This window comes from Centruroides vittatus, unplaced genomic scaffold (genome assembly GCF_030686945.1).
Source record: "Centruroides vittatus isolate TY-2023 unplaced genomic scaffold, ASM3068694v2 contig_452, whole genome shotgun sequence".
Classification (NCBI taxonomy): domain Eukaryota; kingdom Metazoa; phylum Arthropoda; class Arachnida; order Scorpiones; family Buthidae; genus Centruroides; species Centruroides vittatus.
The window spans coordinates 52541-76242 of NW_027122248.1; the positions used below are offsets into that span (position 1 = coordinate 52541).

At 28.6% G+C, this 23702-nt stretch overlaps 1 protein-coding gene across 5 annotated transcripts in view; it reads right to left on the reverse strand.

The window, feature by feature from the left end:
• Window positions 1-23702, reverse strand: part of LOC136977163 (oxysterol-binding protein-related protein 11) — a 34179-nt gene that overhangs the window by 1222 nt on the left and 9255 nt on the right. For all 5 annotated transcript variants that reach the window (XM_067272602.1, XM_067272604.1, XM_067272605.1 and 2 more), the window contains 9 exons: window positions 18956-18987; window positions 17847-17952; window positions 13489-13533; window positions 13026-13107; window positions 12827-12906; window positions 12519-12749; window positions 11203-11232; window positions 4497-4577; window positions 3025-3095 (listed from right to left, as the gene is read on the reverse strand). In XM_067272602.1, coding sequence (XP_067128703.1) covers window positions 3025-3095; window positions 4497-4577; window positions 11203-11232; window positions 12519-12749; window positions 12827-12906; window positions 13026-13107; window positions 13489-13533; window positions 17847-17952; window positions 18956-18987 — 758 coding nt within the window. The remainder of the gene's footprint in view (window positions 1-3024; window positions 3096-4496; window positions 4578-11202; window positions 11233-12518; window positions 12750-12826; window positions 12907-13025; window positions 13108-13488; window positions 13534-17846; window positions 17953-18955; window positions 18988-23702) is intronic.

Below are 23702 nucleotides of genomic sequence, written 5' to 3' on the forward strand. Positions count from 1 at the left end.
AATAATTAACTTTACATTTACTGGACTTTACTCTATCCGATCATTATTTATTCCAATCACTTATATTTAAGCACTAATGAACTGCAGAATTTGAAAAGCTACATATATGTTTCTACCAAAATATTAATTATTCTGTGTAGAATTTCTGAGCTGTTGAAAAAGATCATTAAGATGGTGTATATTGTTTGAATTTTGTTGAAAATATATGTATTTGTAAAAAACTGTTAACCCGAAGTCAATCGTTACTATCTTACTCGGAAAATTCACATTATTGACGTGAAACAATTTCCTAAAAATTGTGATATAAAAGACATTTTGAATTTACACATCCTACTATAATTACAGGAAATGAAAGTGTGTCTGATTTTTATTTTTGCAATATATGGTCTGTTCAATGAAAATTATTAAATATTTCGAACATATTTTTTTTTTTTAGTTTCAAAAACTTATTGGTATTTTTAAAAATAAAATTAAATGGACTGCAACAAAAAAAAATGTTTTATGGATACATTTAATTTTCAGAATATTTTAGTTTTTCTCATCCAAAAATATTGACCGTATTCATTACGACAGGTGGCAGCACCAGCACCAAAACATCCTGGACCCTTGGTACTTCCAGTTCTTTTTTTTCCCTTGTTTGCCCAAGTAAACATCTGTTCCAAACTTTTTTAACACATTCTGAAAATATTTCAGTTACTATGTAATTGAAATAAAATGATGAGAGTTTTTGCACCGCGTGTTGCCAGAAAACCAGGTTAAAATTTATTTTTTGTACATGTACAGTACATCATTACCACTGTAACATACAAAAAAAACACTCCATCTGTCCTTGTATTTGTGCATAATATTCATGTTCTTCATGGAGCTGCAAATTTTTGCAAAGTTTTACATCTAAGAATGCGATCAAACAGAGATGCAGTTAATCTTCCTTTTCGATACTTTCACTACAAATCCTCATTTGCTTGATCTCTAGTTTGAGATTCCACTAACTGAATTTCCTGTTTTGTTAACTTGATTTCGTTGGTGAGTTTGTTTTCAAGTTCAGTACGTGAAAATGAAATATCCTTGAAACGCAGAACTTTATGAATAATTTATGGTTCAGGTGACTGTTCATTTGGTGCCAGGTCAAATTCTGATTCGCTAGCTGTTTCTGTTTCATCACTTTCAGACACAGTGACTTCAATGATTGATGATTTTTATCAGTGGCCTGATTCGTGAACGAGAACATAAATCTATCTTTAGTAAGGGGCCATCCATAAATTACGTAAGGATGATTTCGGCCATTCTAGACCCCCACCCACCCCTGTGTAAGAAACTAATATTTTCTTTGATTCCCCTCCCCTATCTTACGTAATATTTAGGCATGATTTAAAAGAAAGTTTTTAACAAGAAAATTTTTTTTATGAAAATAAATAAATAATTATAAATCTAAAAATCATAGGTCCAAAATATATTATTATTAATTAGTTAATTAATATGTACTATTATTTATAAAAGACTATACGTGAACAAATTTAAAAATATAAAAATTTAATGAATTCGAATGAACAATTTATTTTAAGAACTTAATTTTTTTAATTATTAGCAATCTTTTCATTATTATCATCATTAATCAATGTCCTAATATCCATTTTTCTATTAATTTTAATTTTCACAAAAGGACACAAAAAAACTTTGACAGATCAACTAGCTACTACATGTGTAAACAGAAACATCATACAAAACAAGAGAGAGAAACCACCACATGGCCTTTCTTCCACGATAAAAAAAAAAATGTGTAGAACATGAGTCTGCGAGTGTTATTATTCTATCATGTCACAAGGTTAGGTTAATTTAGACCTAGAAGTGACTGCCACTTTAAAAGTGGAAAGATCTTTACAATGATTGTTCCACCAAATTTTTTCAGACTTTCTTTAGCTATGAAAAATTATCTTTTGTTTATGTATATTTTAAATTTACTAAACATTATAAATAAAGATTTCACACTCCAACTTGTTTCACAATGGACGCTAAAGTAGCAAATTTAATTCTTACCTTCAAATCTGTCAACAGGTAAACAGTGATTTCTTTCACCTTTCCACTCACTAGGTCAGGGATGGTAAACCTTTTTGAGTCCACGTGCCATATTGTAAGCATACTTAGCTTTAAAGATGTTAATGCGTGCCAATGTCTTAGACTTCGAATAATGATATTTAAAGAAATTAAACGAATACGCTTTAATTCGAATAAACGTAAAAAATCTAATTGAAAAAAAGATGATCAGGTGATAAACAGAAAGGATGATTGAAAAAGACAGAAATCATATGATACATTACGTGCCAGATCATTTCTCTTACATGCCACTTTGGGCACGCATGCCATAGGTTCGCCATCCCTGCACTAGGTAATTATAACTCTCAAATGAAGTATAATTTTTCAGTTGTTGTTTTGTGTAAAAGCGGAGCTAGTCTACAAAGTAAGCATAGATATCCACTAATGTGATCTTGTGCCATGCTTTCACATTATTGTGAAATAACATTTTCGTTAAATTGTCATTCATTGGATCAGCCAGTTCTTGCTTGTTAAACATTAATTTTTGCTTATACCTAGGCCTGCTTAATTCATCTAAACCTTTATGATATTCGCTGGACATTTTTTGGAACAGAAATGATTGTGACTGATACACACAATGTTTTTCGCATTGACTATTAACCAACACTGGCAACAACTTCACTGGAAGCTGAAGAAGGTCCAATCATGTGACTTGCCTCAGGTTTTGTTTACTTTTAGACACTGTCAATACAGTTTTATGGCTCTTGTATCTTAAAAGTTCAAGTAATATGTAATGTATAAATGTTAAATCAGTTTTGGAAATAATTTTTATTGGAATATAAACCCTGTCATTTTTACTATATAATTGTGTATAAAATTCTAGAAAATATCTTGTCCATTACTCTATTCTTAATTCACATACAAATTTGAACTATTATAAATTATGTATATAAAAAACAAGATCATTAAAAATTTTTGGAATTATATACATACGGGGTTCTATTTGGCTCAACCCATTCTACTGTAGCTCCAACTGGCAATCCACTTGGAAAATTAGCTGCAAGCTGAAAAGAAATTTGAATTAAAAAATTAGACTGATAGACTCTTAATCTGTTCAGAGAATAAGGAAAAATTTAACAAGTTTAATATCTGGAATAATAGAAAGATAAGATGAAAAAATAATTTCTATAGGATATAAATCAAAATCTAAAAAAAAAATTACAAAAATATAGAAAATATTTGTAGTGAAAACAGTAGTGAAGTTTTAATTTTATAAATATTTTCAAAGATCAATTAAGTAAATAATATGCTTGCAATTTATTATTAATTTTTATTTTTTGTTTAAAGAACATATTTTTAGACAACATAAAATTATTTAAGTAGCAATTTAATACCTTAACCTTTCAGCAATGAGATAATCAGGTATGGTGCTATCCCCAAGTAGTGGAGAATGTACCTGGGAAATTTTTAAAGTATTTTTTCATGCATCTTTTCTCATTACCGTTTTGGAAAAAGATTTTGTAAACAGTTATGTCTAGTAAAGAAAGGTCTTTTTTTATTGTTACATAATTCATTTTTTATGTGAATTTTTTTTTCGCGGTAGTTTTTGGTGATATTCCCAAAAGAATTTAATGTATATATACGTCCCTCACAACTGCCACATGATTGCCCTCGATGTATATATACGTCCCTCACTGCTGAGTGGTTAACTATATACTAATTTTTAAATTTTGAATAAAACATACAATTTAAAGTTCAATGTGTTTAAATGTTACATTGCACAATATTTGTGCAACATTATACCTGATATTACACATATGTTAATAATATGTGGGTAACATTAATAGATAAAATCAAGGTGATGAAATTTAGAAACAAAGCACCAGAAGCAAAATTTACATAGGAAATAAATCCTCACACAAATTACTAATCTTAAATATTGAATATTTAGGATATCTTAACTCACAAAAAAAATAGACAATTAAAATTAAAAATTTCAATAGAATAATAATTAGTAAATCGAACTCAGATTCTCTATTATTCAGAAACACACAAGGATTAAGAATATATAAAAACATTAACTAGATCAATGTATACTGATAAATGTTAAACTTAGATCATTTTGAAAAAAAAAAATAATAATATTAATGGAGTGGAAAGCAGATACTTGAGAACAGCTGGATACATCCATATGGACAGAAAAAAATTCAGGTGATTCTTCAAGAACTTAATAATCAAAAAACAATAATAAACAATAAAAAAACAACAAATGCAGTATATTCATTAATACAGAGGTAAGATGGAGGGAAAAAAAAACAGAGAATGGAGAAGAAATAAATAAGATAAATTTTGAATTATAAACTGCTAGAGAAGATGAAAAAATCTGAAATGGAATGAGACAGTAACAAGTCACTTGACCTAGTTCATGAATAAAAAGAGTGATATTGAAAAATAATAGTAATTACCTGTTGATGTTGTAATATTGTATAACATTGTTCCAAACATAAAATAGTTGCATGGGCAGTAGCTTTTAATAAGAGTACATCCTATAAATAAAAAGAAATTTCTATTATTAGATAAATTGAAATGTAAGTTTGTATATTTATTGTATAATAATAAAACAATTTATTCTTTTATAGAAAATTTCTTTCAAAATATATACATGGTGTCCCAGAAGGAAGAGAGATCATACAGTCAATGGTTTTCAAGATAAGCTAGTTGAATGTACAGTTGCAAATGTATTGATAAAGATATTAAGTATTCTTTCTAATATTCATTGTTCAACTATCAAATTTGTCATAATATTATAATAAATTTTCAAAACTCAGTCAACATGAATGTATTTTGCAACTTGTGTAAGAACAACAAAGTTTAATTATACAATTAGCCCAGAATTATTTCAGTTCAATTCAAAATGTGAACTTACAAGGTAATACAAAGTTTGAGTCCTTATCAATTTTTATTTTTTATTCCATCCAGGAACTATGAACACAGCTGGCAACTTGAAGTAAAAAACACTTCTAAAAACAGACGAAATACTATCAAACGATTAACACATAATTAAAAATTATCTCGACGCCGACCTGTTTTTGTAGGCTACGACATCTACAATACATAAAAAATTATTAAACATCCTTCACAATAGCATCCTTGTTTTATACTCACACTTTTAGCTGAGAGTCCTCTGGCGGATTCGGGCAGCCACAAATTATTTACATAATTATACTTTTTACTTCAAGTTGCCAGCTGTGTTCGTAGTTCTTGGATTGAATAAAGGATAAAAATTGATAAGGACTCAAACTTTGTTTGTATTATCTTGTAAGTTCACATTTTGAATTGAACAAAGTTTAAATAATCATCACAGTTTGCATAATAACTCTTGGATGTCTTCTGTTTTGAAGTTTAATGACAATAAAAAAATATCACTTAAAAATATTATTATGCACACATGTAAATGAAGTTAAGAAACTCAAAACCACCACCAGACCAGTTATAAAAGCTAAAGATTTGATAGTATGGTGAGAAAATTATACTTTTGTTTTTAATGTAAAGGCATCAGAACCTACAATGAAAGGCTGATGTCTGATATCATTTTAGCTTTGTAAAAATTTTTTTCTGCTATTAATTGTCTTTTTAACGAAGTTTTTCTTCGAGCTACCATGACTGTTGCTTCTGTGGTTGGTGTGAAATTGGATGAAAGGATGGACTCAAAAATGTAATATTTTTGTATAGTCATTAAACTTCAAAATCATCACAATTCATCTACAATTTCCTTTATGCAGGCAACAACATTCATTATACAATCAAATAGTTCTTCTCATAAATCCACTTGTCTCCTGAACACTTCATCCAATCTTATAAACAGAAATATAATAAAATTGAGATTGAATTAGATCTGGAGACCTTGATGGCCAAGGGTATCATTGTAATGTTGCTTCACAAGGAGGGTAGAATGAAGACAGACTTCAAGTAACTTCACCAGTGAATAGTATTAATGGAAGAAATTGATAATTAGTATTTAACAAATTACAAAAGTCTAGATGGACAGCATTGCCCTATGGGTGAAGGTTTTGCACAAGCTATAGGTAAAATGCATACAAGCCACTTTCATACAATATCTGACCTGGAGATCTGTATGTGTGTGTTTAAAGAACACAGATATGCAGCAACTCTTCATATGCCAATAGTAGGGCTAAACTGCACCATTTCAAGAATGTTTTCTTGTTCCTCTACACTTAATTGATATGCTTGTTCAGATGAAATATGAGCACTGGGAAGTTTATCATATTCATTGGAAAACATTATGATCTGAAATTACGTGCACAGAAAACAATCAATAGTATTCTTTGCCAGCAGTAGTGACATCACCATTGCAGAAATAGGAAATATATAACTTATCTTCAAATTTGGCATTTGCAGAGATTGCAAATTTTTAGAAATGCAATTTGTCATTATCAACAGTCACAGCAGCCAGCAGATTCTCAATGCTAAAACACTGACAATGTTTCTACAAGCTTTCACAACAGCTAAATGATGCCTCTGAGTCACAATATATACCAGATATTGGATAACTGTTTTGAATAAATTATGTGCCTATATATACTATTTTATTTAAAATGACCAATATCGTGCCTTCCATTAAATTGACCTTTCCTCCCAAATTATTATATGTAAATGTGGTTCATAATACTGATAAAAATTCATTTAAAAATTCAATTTTAATTTCTTTCCATTTAATTTCTGGCTTTACAAAACATTTGCATTTCTCATTTTTAGCTATGCATTTAAATACTTATTTTTCTTTTCTATATGATAATATAAGTACAGTGGAACCTCTATATTCTTCATTAGTCTGTTCCTAAGGATATAAGGCCAAGACCCCACTAGCGTAAAAACCCTCGCTGTAAAAACTTTTAATCACATGACCTATTTGTGTTCGTGCTCCTATTGTGGTGAAGGTACTGCTAGCAAAGTTTTCACAGCAATGGTGCTGTCGAAGTTACACTTGTATGGTTGTATACGTGATGATATATCAATATAAAGACAATGATTATATTCTACGAGATTTTTCTGTACTATAATTACAAATTAGTAAAAATAATATCTTTTCTTTCATATATCTTTTATTATCATATTATTAAGATGATATACAGCACTTACAAGCGTAGCTTTTTTATTATATACACCTCTAAATTGAAGGATTTTTCTTTGGCCGTCCACATCGTGTGTTTTAGGCATCCATTATTATAAATTGGGATACCTCTTGTCATAGATACATGAATACTTTCAGAGGTTTTTGATAAATCTTTCCAGATCTATTCTAGAGTAGCCACAAGAGAACATACACAAAAGTTCAATTTTCTGTCATTATTGCACTGTGTCACGATGACCTAGATTTCGCTGACTTCTGATTAGTGGGTGGTACTGTTTTATGGCTTTATTCACGTTGAAAGTTGAACACGGCTCAACTCGCTTTTATGCTGGTTTTATGACCTGCTCAGGTGTAAAATATCATGGTCAGGTGATTAAAAGCTTTTATGGCAAGGGGTTTTACGCTAGTGGAGTCTCGGCCTAACAAATATGGAAAATGACGAATACAGAAACAATTTTTTTCATAATAAATAACTGATATTCAATTAATCCATTCCCATCCTAAAAAAAGATACAAACAACAAAATTTTTATTCTTGTAAAACTTTATCTTTATTGTACTAAATAAATACAGTATAGTGGTAGAAGGGAAAGAAGAGTATGGTTATTATTGTTTAGAAGACATACCATCAATTAAAACATTAGGTAATTCCAATTATGATCTCGGCATATTAAATTCTTTGGCTAAGTTGGAAACACTAGAGAGGTCGTGGCAGAAGTTGTCATCTCTAAAACGTGAACATCAAACATTGAACGCTTCCCATCTTGTAAGCCTAGAAGTTTGATAACGGCGTTTGGAACATCGTGCATTATTCTAACAACGTTCCAAGCACAATTGTCAAACTGCTAGGCTTACAAGATGGTGACGCTCAATGTTTGACATTCATATTTTAGAGATGAAAACTTTGGCCGCAACCTCTCTACTTTGTCCATTTTCAGACTTAGCAATAATTTTTTTAAAATCTCTATTGTTCTAACAGCTTTCCTTTTTTGCTGTTTTTCTTCAGTGCACTTCGTTGGAGCTGTTGGAACTTAAGTTTTTGAAAATAATCAACGCAAGAAACCAAGAACACACATGATGACTTCACAAAGCAGAATGATTAACTACAGCTAGCTGACATAGTGTCGCCAACTCAAAATTCAAATTTATAGCTAGATATTTTAATAAAAATATTCAAATCATATTGTTTCCATTAAAATTGTTTAATTTTTAATAGCTAGGTAGCATTATAAAAATAGCTATGCCATTATAATTTAGGTAATTTGAATAGCTAGATTGTTCATAAATCCACTAAATCTAGCAAAAATTTAGCTAAATTGGCAACACTAAGCTAACACAGCTAGTCGATCGGGACAGCTGTGCAATTGTAGTGCCACTGCCAGTGTTAGGAATGACAACAAATACAGAAAATACTGACAAATATGGGGGGGGAGTTAGAGGTTGAGGACGATATAGAGGTTCCACCGTACTATTGTTTTTTGTACTACTATGCAACTTTTTGGTATTTTTTGAAGCACCAGAAGAAAATTAATTTAAAATATCTTTTAAAATTCTATTTTATCTACATTAATAATGTGCACACTAAAGCAAATTGTATAATTATATGTTATAATATAATATAAATAATATATATTATATTTATTATATATTAATTATATATTATTTTAATATTTTCAGATTAATGTGGTATGTCTGATATTTTAATTTTAATTAAATTTGGAATTGAAAATTATGAAATAAACTATTAGAAAAATAATTTCTGAGAGGGAAATGTTTGTTGAGATATCCACATTGAGAGTAACTTGTTAAATCCCTGCCAAAATTCAGTGCAAAATTTGTATAATTAGTATGTTAAAACTTTTTCAGACTATATAAAACTGAATAAATATCACATGCTAAACTTTAATACAGTACAAATATTTAAAAGAAAGCAAAAAATTTTTAAATGATAAAAACATTAATAACCCACATGTGACTCTTACATCGTTAATTAAAAATTAAGTAGAGATTTAGATACAATAAGACAGTATTAAAGAGCAATGCATATAAAATGGTTCCAAATGAAAAATACAATTTTAAAATGGTAGTTTGCATTTCCAGCATTCACTTATAACAAGATGGAGTGATTTGCCATACCTCTCATTTCACTTGCTAGTGAATCTAGTGATTTAGAACCTTCCGGAATAAAAGAACTGGCCCGGGGCGGGAACCCACAACCTCAGCTTGCCATGCAGTGCACTTGCCAGTTACACCACCTGGACCCCAGGTGATTTTAGTTACGCCACCCGGACCCCATCTAGTGATTTTATTCAGAAAAGGACAATCAATAAAAAATTTATGATCACCATGCTCTCCTAACTTATACTCTATTAAAACAATCTTTGAATGCTGGAAGAGTTGAAAACTAATATACTGCAAGAGACTACATTGACAATACAAAATTGAAGGAATTTTTCTAGAATAAGCTTTAGCAAGTGGAAAATGTTTCAAGGCAGGTAGGAATCACTTTCAATAGACTTTGAAAAGAAAAAAAAAATGCTGATAAACATAAAAAATAGCAATTTTCTAGTTAAAATTACAATTTATTTACTATAACATGTGCTCTGTACCTTTTTGCTATACATTATTACTAAATAAAACTTTAGAGCTGTATTTTGCATTTGGGGCTAGTTTTATGGTTTTTATTATAAAACATCATACAAAAATTTAGTATAATATTTAGGAAAAGATATTACAATATCATTACAATATCACTTATCTTCACCATTATAAAACACAGTATAAATAAAGTAAGGTTTTTAATATTGTCTGTGAATTAAAAAATGAGATATTTATTATAAGATTATTCCATTCTAAAATTACCTATTGAGATTTCTTAAAAACCAAATATGAAAAGAATTCTAAAAATTAATACAAGTCCTCTCTAGAGAGAAAAGTTTAAAAATACAAAAGATTCTAGAGATAAATCTTTAAAATGCTTCTCGTGATATGAATTACTGGATTAAAAAATCAAGTCAATTTTTTTAACAGTGTCACAGTATACTAAATCTAGCATTTTGAATGTGTATTCTTAATATTATTGTGAAAAAATGAAACAACACAATCAGATCAGAATCAAATTGAAATTGTCTCTTGTATTGCTTATTAATTACAGGAAGCAAGAAAGAATGTCATTTGATATAAGATCAAAAGATAACTTATCAATTTAATGTGTTTCTTCAAGCTACAAAGCTTGTATAATTTTTGTATAGTGGACTAAAGGACTGTTGTGATCTAACAAACATATACTGTAATCTTTGATTTGCATTTCAGGAAAGCTTTTGAAAAATTTTAGAATAATAATCACTGCATAAACATAAGTTAATGGAATGCAAAATTATTTCTCCGAGCTGTAGTATGGCTATTAATCATACCATTTTGTACAAAAATAAAAAAACCTTTTTTTTTTACATTTTTTGCTTAGTTTTGGAGTTTTGGAAGTATATTTGTTTCTTTAAAAATATATTATATCAATTTTTGGAAATTTCCTTGACTATATGAAATATTTGAATATTAATTTCACTAATGAGCAAGGTCAAATATACAATTTTATAACAGTTCTTTACTGAAATTTTAAATCTATAATAGATATAAATACAGAACAATAAGAAAGGATGAAAGGAGTATAATACTATAAGTAAATGGAAAGAGTTTCAATTATTATTCCTTGAGTAGTAAATACAGTAAATGTTCAAGATTTAAGTGTTTCTCTGAGTTATAGTAAGGTATTAACAACTAAGATGGGTTTATAGCATTACCAAATCTACTTTTTTCTACAAGAAAACGTTTTATTTAATCATCCAATAGTTAGTCATTACAAATTCTGTTGAATTGACAATAATTAGCAGATATAATTAATATAATTTTATTCGTTCATCTAAACATGTAATGATCTACATGCAGTGACATGTTTCTTACTTTTGGAATATTCCTTTTATAAATATTAAGTTTCATAAAAAAAAAAAAATAAAAACTACTCACTGTGTCTAAAGACTTGGATGTTGGAAGATCCTGTAAATAATGATAAAAATTAATAATTTTAAAATAATGTTATTAAAACATTAAAAAACTATTATTTTAATATTTTCAGATTAATATGGTACTTCTGATATTTTTATTTTAATTAAATTTAGAATTGAAAATTATGGAATAAACTATTACAAAAATAATTTTTGAGAGGGAAATGTTTGTTGAGATGTGCACATTGAGAGTGATTTCTTAAATCACTGCCAAAATTCAGTGCAAAAGTTAAGTGCATTTATCTTTATGCAAAGACAAATGCATTTAACATGTTGCAAGTAAAAGGGCAACTGTGTAAGTTTTTCCCTAGAATTAATTGAGGCAAGTGGAGTAATTAGTTCTGATGCTCCTGGACTTCAAAACCTTAACATTGTGCCTCTAGACATCTGGGGACATGTAAAAGACATGGTTTATGCTGGCACCAAAATCAATAACCTGAATGAACTTCTTGTATGCATACAGGATGTTTTTGCTTCTGTTACACTGCAGACATTGTAGTACACATGGCAAGAAATTGAATATCATTTAGATATTCGCCATGCAACAGAAGGAGCATACATGGAAAATTTGTATGAAAGGAGTAAATGTACTGTACATCTATACTGATTTTTGAAATAAAACTCGATGAGTTTATCTTCAAATTGCATGTATACATTGTTTTTATCAGAGATAGAATTAAATATCCAAGACCTTTTCCATATTTGCTACAGGGAAAATGTCTTGGATTTAATTCTATAAACTATAAATTTTATGAAGTGAACTTACATATTAAATTAATAATAGTAAATTTTATTCAGTTATAATCATAATTGAAAAATTAGTAGTAGAGTCAAAAATAAACTAAACATTAAATGTACTATTAGCATAACAAAAGTATTTACAGAAAGTCACCTTTAAAATAAGTTTTATCAGTTACTTCTGCCTGCATTCATATCACTTGCCAAAGAAGTCCTGAAAACCATTTTGGTGATCTCTTTAAAGGCTTTCATTGTTGCAGCTTTCCACATTCATCTTCCACTAATGGTTAATGAATATCTGGCCAGGAAGGACTTAACAATGCTTGCTCAAGATCCCCTTCCCTGATCTTCCTCCAAGAACTCCTCTTTCGTTTTAGGGAACAGAAGTTGAAAGGTTGTAGGTTTCAATCAAAAATGGAAACTGTCATAATAAGAATGATGTCGTGTAAGAGTTTCTGGTGTGTTGTGTAATAAAACGTGTGCCAGTTCAGTTTATTTTTGACTCTACTATGTATATAAAGAAAATTCAACTTAACTTACATCCATAACTTTACTTAAAGCTTTGTAATGTTTTTCTGTTTTTTGCAAAATGTCTTTAACAGAACTCAAAGCATCAGTTACAGATGCTATGCTGTTGACAACAGGACTAATTGGACTTGTAATGATATTAGGTGGTGTTTGGTAAACATTATGAGGAGGTTTATTATCCACTTTATTATTTCCAGATACATCACTAATTACTCTATCTCTATTGGCAAGTGGTGGATTTCGCTACAAAAAACTTTACACAATTTATTGTTTGTTTATAGAAATTAATCAGAATAATCATAATAATTTTAACATTCTACCTCAGCAATATTTTGTGTATGATATTCAGCAACAGCTCTTAATCGATTCACCCAGAATTGTCGTTCTTTGGCATCAGAAGCTATGAAACAAGCAAATTTACTTTTATTATTTTAATAATTTACTATTTTAATATTATTTTATTAATTTAATAAGGTAATAATTTAGTATATTAATTTTTGTACTAAAATTAAAATTTACCTCGTAATTTGTACACTTCACCACAAGCAGAACTCAAAATAAATAATTCACTATCTTCATCGCTTGGTGAAATAACTGCTCCCTAAATTTCATTATATTAAAATTACTTTTTTAAATAAATGGAAAACTGATATTATATACAAACATCTTACTCTATATTTATGAAGAAATATTATTGCTCAAAATGTTGAGCAGTAATGAAATATTTGATTCTTCAAAAGAAAGAAAGAAAAAAAAACATTCAATATTGACTTAAAAAAGACAGCAATTTTATTTGAATGTTTGATAGTTGAACAAATGTTGAAAAAACATTTTACTTATTAAACAATTATTAGTTATATAATATCTTTATCATAATTTATAAAACTATCAAACAATCATTAGTGTCTAAATTTATACATCTATGAGTAAACATAATACATATATTAATTATAATGCATTATGTAACTACAGTTATACTTACAGCTAAATGAACTGTTCCTCTTGGCCTTTTAGTTTTTTCTTCTGGCTATGATTAATTTTAGTAAATAGTAAATATTTATTTTACTTTCAATATTTTTATAATCTTTTTTTATCACCACAAAACAAAAAAAACAAGTTAAAATATTTAATTCGTTACAATTTTATTTAAATTGATAATATATTTAAAAACAAATTTACAACAACATGTAACCCTGATTTACAAGCATACCTCATTCCTGAAAATCTCTTGTAAATAGAAATAAGATTATCTATTATTTCTTACATTGAAATTTGTTTCCTCATTCAGACATAACTCAAATACTCCTCTATCTGTATTCCTCAAACAACATTAAAGTGTTTAAAAAAAAAAAAAAAACACTGATTTACCTGTTAACCAATGATTCTAAAAGAAAGAAAATAAATGAAAATGTTTATCAGGTTATTCACCCATATAAGCAAATATGACAAGCAAAGATTTAAGTCACCAGACAAGCTTTCTTTTAAAATGGCAATATAATGAAAATTAAACAAATAAACAAAATAAGTGAAATAAGACAAAATAAAACTGATTTTTAATTATTGTAAATCACAAAAATATGCAATACAGAAGTTTACTGAACTGAACAACTCTCAAAACCAATAGCATCATTACGTCTAATGAACAAATACACAGTGCAAATGAAATAAAACAGATTAGAACCTATGAATCGGCTAATCAAAGCATGTGGAAATTTTGGTCTCAATGGATTTAAAATCAAAATATTCTAATAATTCTAATTGTAAGTATTGGTCAGTGCTCATTATGTTGAATACTTCATTTTGCAAATAATTAGTTGGTTTTATTTGATGGGAAATAGCAATGCAACATACAAGAAATATGGAAATACCTTTTAGGACTTTCTACAGGAAAATGGTGCTATTTACATGTTACACATGTGAATAAAACTAGAAAAACTCATTAGAGAGGCATAAAATTGTGGGTTTTGTCCACTCAGCCACTGATCTTGTTAATTGGATGAGGAATAAAAATAAAGCAGCTCACATCAAGTTTTCATGTATCAAGTACTGATATTATTCCTCTTGAATTTATACATAAATTGAATTAATTGTATTTTTTTAGCAAACTTTTTAAATATAAATTTGGATAATCTGAAGCTTGTATATCTCATGTTTCAAAAATTCCTAGAATATGTATGAAATTGTCATGTGTTTCACAGTTTTACATTAAACTTTAATTTTTAACCCTTATGTGAGCAAAATGTGTTGAAATCCAAATAAGGAGACGACTGATTGGTAACACTAACAATTATTTTATTCAGACACACATACAGAGTATAGAATGGAGAAGAAAGAAAGAGCACTGCGGAGAGCTCGCCTATTCTCCTTTATACAAAGCTCATACGCCCTCTGGTGGTTCGAGCTTTACAATCCTTAACAAAATGGTACAGTACAAATGCACTAATTGCATTTTCTAAATGAAAAATATTTTTTATTTTGAAAGTTCTCAATGAGCCTGCAAATCTTCTTGCAAATATCCAAAAGGAATATATTTCGGAAACAATAAATTTTTTAAAATAATTAGAATTAATTATATATTTTAATTTATGTTTTATTACAATAAGTGAGTGACATGGTACATTTGTACTTTAGTGTTGTAGGTATAACTGGTTTCCAATTGTCTGTTATGAATTATTAATGCTCAAAATCAGACACTTTTGTCAGGTAAAACTCAGAACCACTTATTACAGTTGTAGAAACATTTATTGCAACAAAAATAGATTATGCAGTGCAAGAGCAACATTGGACAACAGAGTTTGAATATTTGGAACTTATAGTTTGGTTGCAGAAAACTACATGCTTTTCATATTTTTGGCAGGTTTTGGATGATCATCAAACATGACAAATGCATATGAATTTAAAACATTTGTTTTAGTTATCTCTTATTGGAGCAAATGTCAGATTTTCCTAGCATACATTCTACACAGGATCTAGTAACAAAGTGTTCACATAAGCAACAATTTGTTTACTGTTCTTCAATAGATGGCATTGCCAGTTTCTTGCTTTGGTCTTTGAGAAAGATACACTGGCTATCTGTGTGTTTTGTATATTCCAGATTGTTCTCTGACTAAGTAATGTACACTGCAAGGGTAGCTATATTTGTCACATTATAAAAATATATAGTCAATGGCTACCTTCTAGTCTATTTTGTTATCTGATGTTTGACCATTTTATCCTTTTACTTTATTGTAGTAAACTATTACTTTCAGTTTGTTTTGAACATTTTCACTTTGTAATGCATTACTGACATGATAACATTTCATTTTGTTCAGAAGCAAATATTCACCTTGTCTTTGCTAAATCCATATAGAGATGACTAAATGTTTGTTAAAAATCACATTGTCTTATGGAGATTTTTAACAAACATTTCTACAGGAATGTAAGCTTTATTTTTCTTTAGAGTAACCATAATAGTAAATTTCAAACCAAAAATTTAGGTAGTGGTATGGTCATGAAAAAATTATTAGTGATGTTTCTTCCCAAGTTTTTATATTTGTAAACTCCTGCTGCTGTTTGTAAGTCATTCTACATATAAAATTGAAATTATTCACAGATAACACACAAATTCAAAAATAAAAACAAACTTACCTTCTTAAATTCATACTTTTTTATATTTTCTGTAAAAACACTGCAACTACCTTATAACTACATTATAAAATTTACAACACTCATAATAATAAACACCCAATTTTACAATAAATAAATATGCATGTGTCCACACTTGTAAACAATATATGTTGTTCATGAAGGCAGACATTTGCTTATTTATCTATTGTACTTATTTTTATATTATAAAAATGCACCCTTGAGCAGTGTTGACAGTCCTTAAGAGAAAATGTTTTTAATAATTTTTGAAACAGAAAAAAAAAAAAAAAAAAAACACCATTATTAGCTTATAACACTACAATTTTCCATAAACAAAGCATTGTGGTACAATTGTACCAGGTCACTCAGTGATGTAAAGTTTACTACTTGCTCACATAAGGGTTAAGCTATTTTAAATCTGTAAAGAATCTATTGATAAAACCAAGAAAAATTTCAATGACGACATTTGATAACAATTTAGTATTTAATCAATAAATTATTTTCAAAATAAAAATGTAAGATAATTTACTAGTTATAAATATAGTAATTTTTCATTAGAATATCTACTTTCATAATATATAATCATTTTTGTTTGAATATTTTTGTAATTATGCAGAAATGCTTAAATTTAATATATTCAGTTACATATTTTGTATTTATGCAGAATTCATAACTTTTCAGTTATAAATGCTACATATACATTCAGAAATATTATTCAGATTTAATAAAAATTTGCATTAAATGAAATTGTGTTGTATAGGAGGAGGTTTATTAATAAATTTTTGCTTTTAGGTTTCTACATATATTATGTATAAAATTGAATTCATGTCTATCCACAAAACTTATTCAGTATAAGTACTTATAACTTAATTTATACTTACACTGAATGTAAGTATAAATTATCTGTTGAAAATAATCTGCATCCTTCCAGGGATACAGATTATTTTCCATTTCCAAAAACTTCAATTTTATAAGCTTTTATAGAATTATGATATCATTTGCAAGAGTAAATAGTTCATGTAGTTCATACTTGGTTCTTGTCAGATCTTTTATACAAATAGAAAGTTTGCCTAGAAGCCAGTGGGTGTAAAATAAACCACAAAATTCAAATACAAGTTAACGTAGTCATTAACGGATGAAAGTGGACATCAGTGAAAGCTTGGCAGCCTGTTATTTCAGCAAAATATATGCAGTATTGAAATTATTGTCATTGCCATTTTCACTGTGTCAGACTGAAAGAAATTCTAGGGACTCACTGACAATGTAAAACTGTTTTTTGGGTCAGATCTATTATAAGATTATCACATGTACATATTCTTTTTCTGTGTACATTTTTATATGAGTATATTAAGTAAAGTTTATATATAATTTTTCCAAGTGAAGTCTGGTATCCCAACTAGTATTATTATAATTGGAAAAGCCTTAAAGTGAAGGGAGGAAACTTTTTCAGAATTTCGACAATCTTTATAGAAGCTGTAGAGATATTCTTGCCTAACCACTTTTTTGGAATTTTATAGTAATAGTATTGTTAGTTAATTAGTTAAAATTACAATGATATTACTATAAAATGTGATTAGTTTCCATTTAAATTAAATATCTGCTTAAAAATTATGAGTATAAGAAAAAACTTACAGACTGTTTGAAACCTATAATCTACAAATTTATTAATTAAATGCATACTTATTTCTATGATTTATAATTATAATATATACTTACCATGTAATATTCTAAATATCCTGTTTCTGGATTCAATACGAACCATCTAAATTGCCATCCTTTCACTACATTTGTATATTTGAACAATAAACCTTCTAATGGATTTCTGAAAAGTAATCAAACAATACAAATTTAGATTACACTTATTAATTATTATTTTAAAAATTATATCAATTTGACAGCACTTATTTCGTTAAGAAAAATCAGCAAGCCATTATATTCGTATTATTTTTGTAGTAAAATACAATTAGAACACAATATTAATACACAATACACAATAATAAAAATACAAAATCTAAAATTTGAAAAATTAGTTTTAATATTTTATACAACATTTTAAAATTTTAAATGTGACAAGGTAACTTCTGTTTTGCATTACGTTAATTAAAGCCTTAATCTGTTGCAACTATACATACACATGATAATAGTAAATGATCTATATTTTTAACTGTTTTAAGAATTTAAATTATCTGATATATGCATTTATTATAGAACATAATAAATTCCGTATGTAAATAATTCCGATAAATGGCAATTATTTAAAAATTAAAGTTTTAAATTATTATTAGAATTTTAGACATTTCATTTTTCCTTTTCACATGCTTACTATTATATACTAGAAATTCTTCAGCCAAGTATGATGAACTACTTTCTATGAGAAAGTAGTATGAAGAATTAAGAAGAGTACAGATTTCAAGAAATACAATAAGAGTAACTAATATTTTTACAAATTCAATAGCTTATACTGTTTATTGGAACATAACTGAAGCGTGATAATATATTTTAAATAACAGTGTCATTAGATCATTACTTCAGATTGAATAATAGAATGCCACATGGTCACTATGGAAAGACTTTTTAAAAAATTCTGTATAAAAAGCTTTCTGTATTCTGTATCTTACAACATAGCTAGTCACAAGAACCTTAAGACATGAGAAAAAAGCTACTTTGAGAAAATTGAAGGTAGAGCCAAAATAAATGCAATTTTCTATCTTAGAGAAGTTCTGCCTCTTATAGGTTTTTCTGTAGTAATATATAAATCTAATTACAATGGCATTTTTTCTCCCTCCTAAATTATTACACTAAATTAAAAATTAAAAATTATTTACCTCATTTTATTCTCTTCCTGAACATCAAACTCCTACAAAATTTTTCAATAATTAAAAAATTATTATAAAATTCTGATATAAACTAATACTTCATTTATTTGTTTTTGTAAAACATAATATAAAAAGTTATTGATTAGATAATGATTTAAATTTATCAAATATCTTAAAAACTATACAAAAATAAATTATTAGAAATTAAAAATTTCTGGCTACCTTGTAAAGCATTTATTTATTTTAAAAATCAAAATAAATAGTTGAACTTGAAATAGTATATAAAAAATATCAAAAAGTTCCAAATATTTTATTATACACTATTCAATATGAAGTCTAATAATGTAATATTCTGTTTTCAATCCAAATCTTTGCAAAAAAATTATATTGGTAGTACGACATTATTTGATATCAATTATTAAACTGGTTCCATACATTTGGTATTTGTTGATTACCAAATAATTTGCTGAAGTGTTTGTCACGTTGCAAGCACATATGTACTACTGTACATACATGATTGATTGCCAAGCATCAGTTTTTTGTGGGAGTTATGAATGTTTGTTCAAGACTCATTCCTTTTGATTTAGCACAATATACCAACAACAAGTGGGAAATAGTAAGTACTGAACATTTGTTGAGTGAAGTCATAAGTAAATCATCCACACCACTTGGTATTGGCTAAATGTTTTCTCAGTATTTGGCAAATACCTAATGGGTGGAGCCAGATCTAAGTTAAATCTTTGTGAAAGATGCAATAATAATTATAAAAAACATTTTTCAATATTATATCTATATCTCCAAATTAAGTTCAGTTTCCATTCAAGATCAAGTTATAAACACTAAAAACTACAGAAAACAGATTGAAGGATACATCACTCACAAATGACTTGCATAAAATGCCTCATTCTGCCAGAAACAATACAACATATAACCTCTGGTTGCAAGCTCTTAGCACAAACAGACTATTTACATTGGCATAATCAAGTAGCAAATATAATACATCAAGATCTTGCACACAACACAGCTTATTAAACATCCAGGTACAATACTATAGATATACTCTATAGGCAGTGTTAGAAAATGGCAGCCATAATCACAGATAAAACAATTCATCACAATAGACCTGACATCACTCTCATTGACAAATGCAGTAAGATCACTTATATCAGTGCTTCTCAAACTTTTTGGATCACAGTCCTCTTGGTTGCAATTGTTAATAGTAACAGTCCCAGGTGCATCTTAAAGTGCCCCAAAATACATCTTAAAGTGGGCAAGTTTAAGATGCAGATTGCCCACTTTAAGAAGCATTGACTTATATAATAGACATCTCTGTTCCAAACACTAATAACATGAAAAACGCTCAGACTGAAAAAAATCAACAAGTACACTCCACTTACTCAAGAAATAAGTCAGATGTGGAGGATGGATAAGGTATTTATTATACCTGTTATCCTCTCTTCTACTGATGTTATACAACACACATACTGCACAAAATTCTAGAAACATTAACCTAAACATAACTAAAGAAAGCTGCAATATTGAACACATGTTACATTGTTAGGAAATTTCCAGATGTTGATACACATACCAATAACACAGCTTAATGTACACTTGTTTAGGTAGCTATACTTTGACTTTAGTCCGGTACTGATATCAGTTGTACTTGGTATAATAGCACTTGGTACTAGTATCAGTTGAGCATGACATTTGCAACATAATAATAATAATTTATTGTGACATTAACACAATAAATAATTGCAGCCCTGACAATCATATATTTTTAATTTATTTAATTTAAAATACATGCTGTCCAACTCAAATTAGTAGCGTCTTGCCACTCTACAGAATATTTTTCCTGTTAGCAACAAAATCATGCTATCAATTATCTAACTCCTTACAGGGAAAAATTTTTAATTGAAATAATGTGGCTTCCAGTTTGCTTTAGAAGTTCATATATATTTAATCAGGGCCTCCTTTCACCAATCATTCCATATCTGTTGTCAGCTTTCATCTAACTAACTCTGTTCTCGAGATTAAGGAAAGCAGACAGACAACAGTGGAAATTTATAGGTCTACAATTTTTTCAAATTGCACCCCAATAAAATAAAAATTTTGTCAGTATCAATCAGTTAACGATCACATAATTAAACTAAAATAAATAAATATGTAATAAAAAAAATATATGAAATCAAAAAATATTAGCAGGTATGCCAAGATAAAAGTAAAAAGTAAGTTGTTAAATCTAGAACATTTTATTCTAGAAGGTAATTTTTATTTTTAGGAAATTGTACGGTAACACTCAAATATCTCTTCAATTATTCCAATTTAAAATCATCAATCAGAACACATACGATTCAATAATTGTATGCAGAAAATTACAAAGTTACATTTTTTGTTATATACTTTCTAAGAAGTAAAAGAACTCTTCTTATAATGATTCACAGTTACATTTAAGATTAAATCTAAACATAGAATAAAGTAATCAATGAATAACTATCAAAAAAGCATTATAAAATTATAAAAACATGTTTTAAATGCTTCTTGAATATAACAACACATGTAAGTATATGTGTGTGTCCTGTTGATTATAATATATTATATATTTGTATAATTTTATTTCTAATATTATTGGAAAAGTTTCTTATGCAATTTTTAAAATAGCTCTTTCTTTTTTGATGTGTTCTTTATGATAATCAATCAAAAATGACTTAAACTTATCGATTTTTGAGAACCAATGTTCTCCAAATATTTTCTATGAATAAAATATGATATACTTGCAAAGATTATTGCACCATGTTAAATTTGAATAAATTTTTTTATATCTAACATTAAAATTTAATAAATAATATGATAAAAAAATTTTACAACACATACACACGCGCGTGCACACGTGTGTGTGTGTGTGTGTGTGTTGTGTGTGTGTATTTTGATAATGACAGATCAAAACAAGATATTTGGAAATATCTATCAATCAATTTTTAAAACTTGAAATTTTGGAAAAAAAAAAAAAACTAATTTGATAAATTTTTAAACCAACCAGTGAGTAAATGGATAAAACCACTAAACACTGGCAGTTGGATCTGGGTTCATGCCTGACCAACAGGTTGGCTACATAGAGTTTACAGTTTTATTCACATATCAAAGCAGGAGCACTTTTTCCATACAAAATCCTCCCAGGAGATAAGGGATGTATGGAAATGAAAGAGTCACTTTAATTGATTGTATCTTTGTTCTGAGAAAATACTAAGGTCAATTTTGTTTATGGAATAGCCCAGACAGTTTAAGTTCAGTTTTTGCAGAGCAATGGTTCATAGACATCATGTTGTCCTATACAAGTCAATTTTGCTTGAACTCTTGCTATGAACTCCATACAGTGACAGTGTTACAGGAGCAATACAACTGGCCTTGCGACCACAACGTCTTAGTTAGAAATAAGATGATCTTCAAGGCACATTTAAACTTTGTCGAGTCAACAAAGGCGCTGGACCTGCAACACGACAATGAGTAAGAAACATCTTCATCTAGTTCAACCCGTGTTTAACATGTGTATAATGTATAGCTACTTGTGTGTAGGTGAGTTACAACTCTATCCGCTAAGCAGAATTTCCTGTAAACCTAATCATGGTTGTACATAGATGCCCATAGGATTATTTTGACTAATTTCATTAATGAAATTAGTCAAAATAATCCTACGGGCTTCTATGTACAATTATGTAAGTCTAGGCTGCCCGAAATCCACCAGAGGACTCTCAGCTTTGCGATTATATAACATGAATGCTGTTGTGGAGAATTTTAATAAACTTTTAGAACGTAGATGTCGTAGCCTACAGGAAAAGGTCGACATTGAGATCATTTTTAATTTTGTGATGTTCTTTGATTGTGTTCATAGGTTGTTTGTGGAAGTGTTGCTTCACGTCACCGGCTGATTTTTGTGGTTCCTGGTTTGGAATAAAAAGGATATTAATAGGCAAAAAAAGACTCAAATTTTATTTTTGTATGGTCTAAACTTTCACTAATCATAGTATTCACCTTTATGGCATCAATATTGTAAATTTTATGGTACTATGCCAGGCAATGACTACTTTTGTGAATAAGGAACTTATAGTTGTGTTTTTATGTACGGACCTAAAAATCTGTACCTCTTGTTTTTGTTTGTAAATATTATTTCCATATGTAACCTGTTTATGTTTTAAATAAAGTTCCTGGTGTGGCTCATGACCTTCCCCTTCCTCTTCTCACTTCTCTTCAACTTTTCCACCCACTTTCGACCCCTGCCACATCAGACTTTCCCTCCAATTAACCCTTCTCACTTCTTTTCATTTCTTTGAGAATATACCACTGAGTAATGCCTCCTATCCCCCTATAAATATAGAAATATGAACTCCATACTAGACTTCCCAACTTTTTGAGCAATATTTCTTCAAAATTTGTTTGAATAAATTCAAGTATTTTGCACTACAAGGACAAGAGGTATATTGCTGTTTACACAGTGCCCAAAATCAATGGATGAGCAAGGGATACATAGGGGCATTGTTTCAATTTTCTACAAACTCAAACCTAATAAAGGGTGTCCCAAAATTAATGCAGGATTTAAATTTCGAGCCAGTTTTCTCCCATTGAATTGGCAACACCATATGAAGTGATATCTTGTAGTAAACATAATGCAGTTAGTTAATTTGGAGCAATACACAATGGAGAAGCACATAATGAAAATTATGTGCTTCTCCATTGTGTATTTGGTCTGTTGTTGAAAATG